Source organism: Aphelocoma coerulescens, chromosome 4, assembly GCF_041296385.1.
Source record: "Aphelocoma coerulescens isolate FSJ_1873_10779 chromosome 4, UR_Acoe_1.0, whole genome shotgun sequence".
NCBI classification, from domain to species: domain Eukaryota; kingdom Metazoa; phylum Chordata; class Aves; order Passeriformes; family Corvidae; genus Aphelocoma; species Aphelocoma coerulescens.
Window position 1 is genome coordinate 29,137,944 of NC_091017.1, and position 11,774 is coordinate 29,149,717.

General features: G+C 35.5%; 2 protein-coding genes across 2 annotated transcripts in view; one reads left to right on the forward strand and one right to left on the reverse strand.

Moving 5' to 3' along the window:
* Window positions 1-5,692, forward strand: part of AIMP1 (aminoacyl tRNA synthetase complex interacting multifunctional protein 1) — a 32,402-nt gene extending 26,710 nt beyond the window's left edge. Inside the window, exon 7 of the mRNA XM_069013304.1 lies at window positions 5,427-5,692. Coding sequence (XP_068869405.1) covers window positions 5,427-5,593 — 167 coding nt within the window. The 3' untranslated portion in view covers window positions 5,594-5,692. The remainder of the gene's footprint in view (window positions 1-5,426) is intronic.
* Window positions 5,693-6,419: 727 nt separating this feature from the next.
* Window positions 6,420-10,855, reverse strand: GIMD1 (GIMAP family P-loop NTPase domain containing 1). The gene is made up of 3 exons (XM_069013305.1): window positions 10,776-10,855; window positions 9,032-9,453; window positions 6,420-7,879 (listed from the first exon to the last, which is right to left on the reverse strand). Exons 2-3 carry the CDS (start codon window positions 9,422-9,424, stop codon window positions 7,610-7,612), a joined length of 663 nt encoding a protein of 220 aa, XP_068869406.1. The 5' UTR covers window positions 9,425-9,453; window positions 10,776-10,855; the 3' UTR covers window positions 6,420-7,609.
* Between the last annotated feature and the right edge of the window lie 919 nt (window positions 10,856-11,774).

Genomic DNA, 11,774 nt, shown 5'->3' on the forward strand with positions numbered 1-11,774 from the left:
ACTCAGGTTAACTGTTAAGTGGATCACAGAGGTCTTGATGAACAGTGCTCTTCAGGTCAGGATCGCTGCATCACTTTAACATCAAAAAAATGTGGTCCAACTCCCAGCATTTCCCATACTGGGTGAAAGTGTATGTGTGTGCATTTATCAATGAAGTATTCATCTTCAAGGTGAATTTGTTGTTCAAAAGTTGGCTTTCACATGTGAGAAGATGGTGTAACTTTATTTTCTGCATAGAACCATATTAACCTTTTTAAACTATTGCACTTCTGACAATTTCTAGCTGTACAGCAGCGTTTTGATTTATGAACCTCTTGGCAAGCTATTTGCTTAAACATATTTGCATGAAATATCTTTCAGAAATATATATGTGTGTGTATATATATATATATATATAATTTTTTTTATACTTCCCAAGAGTGAAATTGTGATGCTTTAAATATATATATATATTTTTTGGTTGGAATATGATAAAGGAAGCAATGCTTTGTCTAGGTGCTCAATGAAACGGAAAAATAGCTCAGCTTGCTGAGATTTAATGCTCCAATTGAAAATACTTAAAAATAATACTGTGTTTAAAAAGGAAATCAGTCTGGCAGCATTTTTTTTTCAGTTTTAGTTTCCTGTATTAAAAATATAGCAAGCTTGCTAGTTGAGATGCAGAATTGGTAAGCTGTACTGAAATCTTAAATGCTTCAGCAATTGCATTGACTAAATTGCAGAATACTCACTCATAGCTTCTGGTCATTATCACACATAGCGAGTAAAGATGGATTAAATCTTGGACCTTTGTTACCTGCAAGAATACTCTCATACTGCCTTCTGTTGCTGTGGAAATGGATGTGCAAGAGAGCATCAAGTTGTAGAATAAACACTTCTAGTGTATAGGCCCTGCAAAATGATATGCAAGTTCACCCCTCAAAAACGCCCTATGCCCAGCTTGAGGGTCTTTTTTTGTTTGCTTTTGTCTAAGATACAGCCTTACTCCAAACTTATATCTCAAGTAGCTTCATATGCCTGGCATTTGAAAAGTGAGAGCTGGTAGTACTGCTATTTTCTGTTCACCAGCATATCTATTCTTGCACAAGACTAATGAAGTTAGCTCTGTCAAAATAATTGAACTATTTGACTTCAGTTGTTTGGTTTTTTTACAGTGGCAAAAAGATTTTCCTAGAGTAATCAGTTATAGAAATATTTGTTCTAAAATTATTCCCAGCTGTTACAGTATGCAGACACTGTGTTGACATTTTGATCCTTAAAAGATACAGAATAAGCTAAAGGTAGTGTGTAAATTGTTCTAGCTCTGAAGACTTGCAGCCAGTGACACAAGGTTTTGTGTGCATTATATCAGTTTCTTTCTGGTGGGCAGCCAAAGACATGGAGCTCTGATGAGTGCCAAATGAAGGTTTTTACAACCCCTTTGCCAGGTGTATATATCCAGGGCTATAGGTTGTAGTCTGAAATGTGGCACTGTTCTCTAATGCTACATAAAGAGCTGCTTGGAAAATTTTGTAGGTATGAGATTAAAGCTAATCACTGACTTTGAAAATTTACCTAATGCATAATAGTGCAAAGTGATCTGTCTTTTTCTTACCTAAAACTTATTTCAAAGAGTTCTAAGACTTGAGATTTTACTATCTTGAGTAGGAAGATGCAAAAAAAAGCATTGGTAAATGGAGACTTACAAAATCATGGTGACATCTGCTTCTGTAAATTTATTTGTTGGGTTCTTGTCTTTTTAATGTTGCTGTTGTAAACTAAGATAGGGGGAAACTCACTGGGAGACTGGAAAACTATTTCTCAGTTTTTAATGGGGTTGAACATCTATCTTCTACTCACCTTTTTTGTGTTAAAACCTCATGCTTCTTAGCTGCTGCTCTCTCCTCAAAGACCATCTGGCACTTCCCTGATGATGTTACCAGGAGGATAGACTCCTTGTTGTGTCACATGTCATTTAATTTCAATGCTTAATTGTAACCATTTATATTCTGATCAGTTTTTTTTTTAAATATAACTGTAAAGCATAAAGATTCAGTTGGAGTCCTTGAAGTTAAAATAGAAAGGACAGCTGGGTCTTATTTAAGTTTGAAGTATGAAAGCCTGTGAAGCAACAGAAGCACCACCGGCAACAATAAAGCAACTCTAAAATGCACGCAGCTGTCTATCAAGCAGCTTGGAATTGAGTTATTTTTAAGTCTTCTCTCTCCATCATACACAATACTCATGAGATACAGACTAATTTTCTTTGGTTGTTTTAGTCGAAGTAAACCAATTGTATCTTGTTTCAAACCACTTAAATTTTTTTTCTGTAGCAACTGGAGTGTTTACCTAGAACCATCTTGGGTGTTAGAGAGGAGAGATTTGATAAAGAATGCTGTTGCCTGGAGTACTGTTCTGTTTTGTTTGTTTATTTGATGTCTTTGCCCTCAGTGGAATTCTTAACACTGTTTTATACTCCAGTGCATGAATCTTCAAGATCTCTTGGGCCTTTTTTGCATTCAAAACTTTATAAAATTTTTATCCTACTTCACTGGAAAAGGTCTGATTTTTAATCCGTGCAAGAATTGTTCTGTCATGTGTGTGTAAATTCTATAACCTCCGACAAAGCAATTGCCTTAAGACAGCAGTAATACTTGAAGATTTCACAGCTAATTGTGAAATCTGTTTTCTGATAGCAGTAACAGATGCTTTGATGCCACAGGAACCAGAAATCTGTTACTTAAATTACATAATTAAATTATCATTCTGGTCTAAGAATCACTAGCAATTAAGGAAATTACTATCTAAAAAAATAAAAAATGATAAAGCTGGAGTGCAGTCGTTAGCCTGTAGTTAGCAGGTTTCTTTAATCAAAGCTTGAGAGTATTCATGTTTTCTTTCAGCTGCATGGTTACAGTTCACTGTGGGGTAAGTGGCTTTAAGTAAAGTCTCACATCACTGTGTCCTTTTGCCCCTTGCTGCACTGAGATATATTTCTGCAGTAATTATTGAGCTGTTACAAAATGGAGAAGTTTCTTGCTTATTACAAAAATTTTTTTGTAATATTAAAACTGCAAGATGGAATGACATGTTTAACAAAATTTGGGACCTCTTATTTGGCTCATTTTCAGTAAAGAAGAGGGGAAAGCTGATTAAACGATTAAAAGCTTCAATTTATTTTATTTATAGAAACTCTTCTAAAGAATATTTTCTGGGAAGAAGGAATGCAGTGAGGAGAAGGCATAGGAAAATGCACAGCCTAAAGCTCTGGTAGTATTTAAAATTGGTGCCTATGCTAATCTAATATTAGCTCACCACAGATCCCAAGGGGGCTTGACGCAGGATTCCAAAGAAATTTATTAACATCCAAAACGTGTTTTTTATAATAAAAGTATGGGTTTTTTCTTACTGAAGACAAAAAAAATCATGTGCTTTTTATATTTGAGGAGGGGAAGGAAAATGCACAATGGATCACTTAACATTCTGTTTAATGATTTTATTAGTTTGTGTGCATGCACTGTGGTCTACATCCAAGTTTGCTTTTGTTCATGAACCTGAGCATTAAGCTAATTTATTTTTGTGAAAATGCACAGTTAGCTCTAAAGGTTTAACAATTTTTATTTAATAGTGTAATTATTTAGGCAATTAATGCATTTAAATTTCTCCCTCTGTTTACTATTAATTATAAATATTATATAAAGATAGTTAATGATGTTATTACTGATTTTTCTTTTAAATACTAAATGCACTCTGGCTGTGAAATAACTTGATTGCATTATTAAATACTGCTCTGGTAAGGCTAGCTTACTTCACAGAGAAATCTGGCCTGGTCTGCTTCTCTTGCATATATAGAAACTACAGAATTAGACCCATCTATGGACAGAAATAACCCAGGTTTGCAGGCATTGCAAATGTGAGTAGGCTGAACTATTGAAAACATTTACAGGAGATTACCAATAAGGCATGAGGCAGTAGTTTTTAACCACTTGTTGATCAGTCAGTCAGGACTTACCAAGCAGTGATGAATTTCAACCAGCTACTAGAAAAAGGTAAAAAGGTAAAGGTTAAAATCCCTGTAGTTTTAGTTTTTCTTCCTAAACCTTTGGGAACACTTTGTAGTGCAGCTTGGGAGTACTTGATGTTCTGCTCACTTGGAGAGCTCTTCCTCTGAGAGAATCTCAGGGACTATATGATTACTAGGATTTGGTTTTTGATTCTTGCTTGTTGTTGAACTTTTGATTTTGATAGTTTGGTCAGAATAGTGCCAATAGGGCACTACAAGCAAGTAAAAATATACAGTGTAACAACAATGAAATAGTGTGAGATTCCTTTCGGTATTTAAATGTGCAATTCTTGTGGCGTATTTTATTTGTCTTGCCTGTGTGGTGCACAAGAAGTTAAAAGCACCCAACAATGTTATGATTAAATTATTTTTAATGAAATTTTTTAATAGCATCTGTATTGTTTTAGAGTTAAGACATTAAACTTACTTGACCTTTGAACAGAAAATAATATTACAGTGAATTTGCTGTCTTGTTTTATCTAGATTGTATCAGCAGGCAGCAGTTTATTCAGTATCTTTGCAGCAAGATTATTTAGCTTGTTTTGTTTCTATACTTTGCATTTCATGCTTATTTAAAAATAGGAAAAATGTGCTTCACTATGCTATCTAATTTGTTGACAATATGACAAAACATTAATAGAAAAAACCTGCATTTTGTGGTCATTAGAGATCCTTAAATAGTCAGATTTGCTAATGTAGTTAGACTGTCAATACCTCTAGGGTGTAGGTATCTTATCATGATGTCTCCATTGAAACAGGAAACTGAGGCTTATCAAGACTGAGGCTGTACTTGCTGAAACTGTAGCTAACTTCTGCTTCTGTTACTTTGGGCATCAGAGCTTGTCATCAAACAGTACAAGATGTAGAAGAACAGTGTTGAAACTTGGGGCTAAAATTATATGTCAGTATTCTACCTCTGCACTATTCTTGTCTAAGTTCAGTATTCCTCAACTGTAGCAGCATCTGCTAAATGCACTTAATTGCTTCTAAGAACATCATTAATTCCTAAACTTAAGATGCTGACAAACCTGTCTTGGTGAGCAATGTACTTCTGTGGTCCATATGTACTTAATTCTTGGGAATTCTTTTGGTCTGTAGTATAAACTAACAGCAATTGTTTAATTTCTTCCTTTTGACAGTGCTTGTTGTCTGATACAACCTTTTAACCTTGAAATATCATTTTCAGAGAGGTTCTGGAGGCATTTCCTAGACACTTCGTAATTCCAATCAAAGTTTTCATTTTGAGATTTAAAAAGAATGTTGGGGGATTTTTCCCTTAAAAGTGTGTGTGCAGTGATGCTGTGTGGGCTGTCACAGATGTGCAAGTCCATAGAGCTCTTGCTCTGAGTTGTGTGCTATGACGTTATTCTTTGTTTTGAAACAGGAGATCCTGAGAAGGAACTTAATCCAAAGAAGAAGATTTGGGAGCAAATCCAACCTGATCTTCATACCAATGACCAGTGTGTTGCTACATACAAAGGAGTTCCATTTGAAGTGAAAGGGAAAGGAGTCTGCAGGGCAGAGACCATGGCAAACAGCGGAATTAAATAAATAAATGAATATTAGAAACTTTTACAGATTTTGAAATGAAAAATGATGCAAGCACAATAAAACACATGAAATGCATGGCTAAGACCCGTTTTGTTTGACTTCTTTTCCAGAATATGTTATTTCTCCAATGTTTTGACAATGCACTCATTCACTATGCTTATTGTCCTTGAGGTTGTGTGTTGTCAGCAGTTATTAACTACTCAGTGCTCATAACTTAATTGCCAAGTCTTGTTTGTGGTAGGACTACAGACAGGCAAGTAAATTTTCTGGACAGCTTGAAGGTGTAGAAAATCTATTTAGCAAGAGCTAAAGGAAATAAGGAAAATACTCTACCATATTCCTTGTGTGCTAATTGCAGTACTAGCAGTTGGTTAGTGAAGACCACAATTGTCTTTATTCTTCTAGTCACTTAGCAATAGTTTTTCTCCTCTTCTTCCAAGCAGTTTCCAGATCAATTATAAGTCTCTGCACTGTTTTTCTTGCCTGTGTTCTCTCTGTAGTCTGCAGTCAGTTGTAACTGGAAGATTAAGTTATGGTGGTTTATGCCCTAAGATGTACAAGTGGACATACTTTCATGTCCCCACAACTAAGCCATTATAATTGCTTTAAGATCAAAGCTATCACTTAGCTAGAATAGTTCTTTATCTAGTCTGCCTAGGTATATACTTCCAAACCATAGGACTAAGGACTAAGAAATAATTAGTAACAAATAGATTCCTGGAACTAATCAAAAACTAAAAAACCCCCCCCAAAAAACCAACCCCCAAGAAAACCCAAAAACCAAACCAAACAAAAAAATACTTTTCCAGTGCTAAAACAGGTATAAAATTTATTTATTTTTTTGTTTCATTTTTATGTGCTTTTATGCAATGATATTTTATACAAAAAGTGTTTTGGTTTTAACAGAAATAGCTTCTTCAGTTTTTACAGTTAGAATTATTTCATAGTTATGTTGTACAAATAGTCATGTTGCTAGGCTATTAGCCTCAAATTAATTATTTTAATTCTTTACTTTCAGTAATATGCAAATAAATGTTTTGGATCAATTTACAATAACCCTTTTAAGTAGCTATTTAGGGACACTTCAGATATTTTGGCATATAATAAATAGTTATTGTCCAACCATTGAAACAGTAAATGCTATTTTAACTACTGAAATTAAAAAAACTTAAGCCTTTCTAAATTTTGCAGGCTTTGAACTTCATTCAGTAAGTGGAGAGAAAACAAAATAACAATGATATAAAATTAGAAGTAACATGTGTAAAAAGGAGATGAACAGATTTCCCTTTTGAATGAGTTTTGTTTGTGCCTGTAAATTATTAGTTTTTCATGCATCTGGGAATAAGCAATAGTAATTAGTTCTTTTAAATGTGCTGAATAGCATTAGGCACATGGAAGCTATTTTATCTGCCTTGTAAACTGTATATCCAATAATGTTTTATTAAACAAAATCCTTGTAGTTCAAGAACTCAATTATAACTAATCTTGAGTCATGGTAGGGAAACACTTTTATAATAGATAAATCTTAGCTTTTAGTACCAGAGAGCTCCTTTTAGAAATGGAAGTTCAGAGGAAACTGAATTCAGAGGAACTTCTGAAAGCTAGAAGAATTGAGTAAAGAGGCTCCCTTACAGTCTGAACTCACGTGCATTTTTAATTTTTTAAATTTTTTAAAAATTTTTATTTTATTCTTCCAGATCTGTATTCTGTGTGAACTGAAATATACAGTCTGGTGTAGTACAAAATCTCATTTGTGACTACATACATATTAGGAGCATGATTTTGGAGCACTAGCTTGTTCTGATTTTGTGGTTGAAGCTAGGATTCTGGATGCAGTAGCGTGAGGTACTCTATGAAAGGCAAGTAGTTCAGTAATCTAAAGAGATATTTCTAATTGTGTGTTCAAAGGTATTTGGTACGGATGTGGAGTTTTCCAGTTGATGGCTTTTACTCTTTTATTTCTATTAGATGTTATCTACTGTAGAAAATAGACACACGAGCACCTGAAAGCTAATTTTATTCCTTGCTGTGTTTAAGTAGTACTCGATAATTATTTTTTCGTATAAAATTCAAGAGCTTTGTTAAGACAATGTTTCGTTCCTCTTTAATTATGCTGTTGTGGTTGTCTAGGAAAATGTATTTATGCTGTACTGAGCTCAAAAGTGACAACAGGGTACTTGAGGCACTGCACAAGTATGTTTCCTCACTGTATCCAGCCTCTTCTGCCTTGTCTGCATGAGTAAGTAGAACTGCAGTGAAATCCTTCCATGTGGGACCCAGAAGTTCCTGTAATGAAAAGCAAATCTTAAATAGTTATCTCTTATTTCTTTTCCCCACTCCCATTTCATACACTTAGTACATTAACAGACCAATTACATGGATGGGTTTTTTTTCCTGGCAGTAATCCAGTTCATGCTATCTGAGTTGCTGAAATTTCTGGGTCTTTTTTCACCTTTCCAAGACATTGACATCCACTTTCAGTGGAAATACGTGGTCATGCAGTACTAGCAGTTCTCTGTTCCCTGACTACAGATGTTAACAGAATGTCTCCAGTTTAAAAGTGTTCATGTAAATAAGGAAAAATAGTTGCTTAGCCATGCCACACATTAGTTTGAAATCAGTAGTTACCACATATCCATATTGCTACACTGTTAACAGCTCTTTGAAAAAAAATTTTTGAAAAGCACCGAATCACCTTTTGTTGAAAAAATAAATGATGAATTTCTATGTAACACCAACTTCAGTTCCAGCTGTGATCCATAAAACTGAACTATTCTCAGCAATTCAGGAAAAACACAAATCAAGTGCATCACCCTAAATAATGGGCCAGAGCATTTGTCTTCAATTTTGGTGATTTATCTGATGGAGGAGAATGGAGAGAACAAGCTGCTTTTCTTGAAGTAAGTACAGAAAATTTTAATAGAAATAAGAGAGGTTAGGCTTTAATTTACAGGTGTAAATGAAATTACAACTTCAGTGCAATCCTGCTAACTCCTATATGACAAGAAACCTACCTTGGTGATGAAGGACACTGCAGTGATCTTGACTCTGTAACCTAAATGCTAAGATATATAAAACTACTTTAAAGGATGTCTGTCCACTTCCAAGATAAGTGGGGTGTTAAAAAGATCTAGTGTATTGATACTGATTCATCTGTTTTAGACAGTAGGGATTAAAAATACTGAATGCATACAAAATTTTGCCTTAAGGTGCCTAAGGAATTCTTGGGTTATCGGTTTCAGAAAGAGAGGATAGAGCTTTGATTTGCTGAGGACTCAAAATCAATTACAATGTTTGTTCTGAAATTAACATCTGCCACTCTCAATTCATTAGGCTGTTGGAAAAAAAATATTTCACTTTTGCAGTCACCTCTTCTGTAGCTATTGTGACCTGAAGAGTTGCCATTAGGGCAGAGACTCCTATTTATTTTTTGGTTACCTGGATGAGCTGAACTGTGTCATCACTTTCATCTGGACACAGAGGCAGGTCAGACCTCAGGACCAAGAGAGCCAAGTGCAGGCCTTCCTCCCCGAAGTGGTGAGCCAAGGCTGCTCTCACCGTGTCTCTCACTTGCTCTTTGCTCAGAGCAGTGTGAGGGTAGCTTGGAGTGTCCAGTACTCGCACGCGGAGAGCTGACTCACAGCCGTTTCTCCGTAGGAGCCCCAAAATGCGGCCGCTGCGTCCGAGGCTGCAGCACGTAGTCACAGAGCTGGGGGAGAGACGGCTCTCAAAGTCTGAGCTGCCCAACAGGCTGTTCCCAGCAGCACTTTTGCCAGTCTGAGTTTTTCCAAGGACAACAAGGTTGATGGTCATCTCGTTGCTGTCTGCCATTGTCTGTGCTTTTATCCACAAACCTGTCACTGAGTACAAATAACATAAGATATTTCAGATAACTTTGGGGGGGAAAAAAAAAGAGGCAAGAATTTCCAATATTCAATGTCTTTTGAGTGTTTTTCCCTGCCTGAAATGTGAAAAGAGTTTTAGGAAGAAGCAAAGTAGAGCTAAGGAGAGGCAACAGAGAAGGGAGGAATTGGGAAACAACAGTGGAAAACACCGTTGCCATTCTGAGAGAGTAGTAGGTTAGGAAAAGGAGGCAAACTAGGGAAGGAAGAAGAGAATGGTGACAAATGGCTGCTGCTGTTATTGACAATGTTTCAGGATGTAAATATTTACTTGTTTTAGGAAAAAGAAATGAATAATCAAGAAGTAGATTCTAAGGGAGCACTTTTTCACAGCAGAGAACAGCTTAGAATATGTTTGATCAGCTACCACTGTTGTTGAAATAGTAGTCTGAAAGGGCTTTCTGATGCAGATAAATCCAAGTATGTCAATTAAAAAAAAAAAAAAAAAAGAGAAGAGCTGAAATAGCCAATCTCAAGAAAAGGAGATTTTGGAAATGTATACTAAACCAGCTTATTAGCACATTTAGTGGAAAAGAAAAGTATAGACTAGTGGATAGAGAGGGGAGTTGGCTTGGTATCATTTCCAGTTACTCTAATTTTTCATAAATAAAAATTCTCATTCTCTTTGTACTTTTCTCTAATCCAGTATCTGAAGGGGGTTTAGTGCATGTTAAACATCTAACAGGAAGAGTGGTTATTTGACTAAATCGAGATGTGTTTCAGAATTGTAGCAAATAGTGGATTTTAAGTTTCTGTGACGTGAACTTCAGAAAGAGGTTTTTCTGTTGTTCTTAAGTTACTATGTTTAGGTACTTACAGAGAGATCATGGATAATTTTAGATTGGGATTTCCTGTGATAAATTTATTTAGATTCTTGCTGTGCAATTTAAGCTTTCTCTATCATAGTGATTCCATGCCTGAATCAAACTTTTGAAATAGCTTCAATACAACACCAAAGATGCAAGAGCTAGTAATACACGAATTTTGTTACAGGTAGCATTAGATATGTACATGATAATCTTCCTTACTGAATTCACAGTGGGGTTTTGTGGATTTTTCAATGATCAGTTTCCTTTTAAGAAACACGTCTTATCAAATGGTTGTCTTCAGTTATTTATCAGTCTCGATGTGCATTGTATATTTTGTAGCATAATAATAGGAGGTAGTGGACATGGATTTGTCTATTCCTTTTTTAAATCGCAATCAAAGATTTGGGGTTTTTTTCCCTGTAAACAGAATACGCTTAAATACTTAGATTAATTTCATATCGTGTCACTTACCTTATTTTCCCTTAAATTCTTCTTTCATTCAGACTTGGTTCATAAACCACATGTGCAGTGTAGAAAGAAGTTCGTATGTGAACTTTGAAACTAACAGCAGTGCCGTACCACGCTGAGACTGTTACGTACACATTAATCTGGTTAATCTATTACTGATAGATCCTCATTCAATTGGGTATGTTTGGTCAGTAATTGGCACTGTTGAGTTTTTGTAACTTAGCTGCAAATACTGTTTTTGAAGTCATCTAAGTGATTGTATGATGTTGATATTTTTAAAAGTTACTAGAATTCCACCAGCAGTTAAATGTGCAAGTGATAATGGTGGTAGTGGGACTCCTTTGTATTGTGTGTTTTTGAATGTGTCTTCATATATGCATGTGAAGACCAAATGCACTCTCTCCTATTATTGCAATGAATTATTAATTGCAATATTTTCATAGCACAGTGTAAATCATTTGCAGAGATAAAGATGTTTGCTTAACAAAGATGGATTAAAACAATAACAAATGTATTGAAATGCAGAAATTGTTTATGAACCAGGAAGAAAACTGAAGGCTTGCAGAACTACCAGTTGTGCATTAGCTGTTGGCTGTTAGCCTAATACATTTCTCTTGAAAACATCATTATTTGGCATGCTATAATAGTATTAAAACCAGAGATTAAAAAAAAGATTGTCCAGAAAGGACCTATCACTTGTTTTTTAGACAATTTTCCACAAGTGGGAAAGTAACTAACTGGTCAGAAAATAAATGCAAATTTGTGCTTTAATGACCAGGTTCTAGTTACAGAACGGAAGAGTGGATGAGCCCATCCTGTCTGTTCACAAGGTTCAGCCATCTCTCCAGCTGTAAATCCCAGGGGGTGCAGGCACAAGTTTACTCCAAGGGTACTAAGATACGTGTCAGTGAGAGCATGAATCTGGTATGTAAGCTGTATATGGTGGCAGGAAAAGAGGAATGTGCTTTCCAGAGCCCAGTCCTGCTGGGGACGTTGTCATAC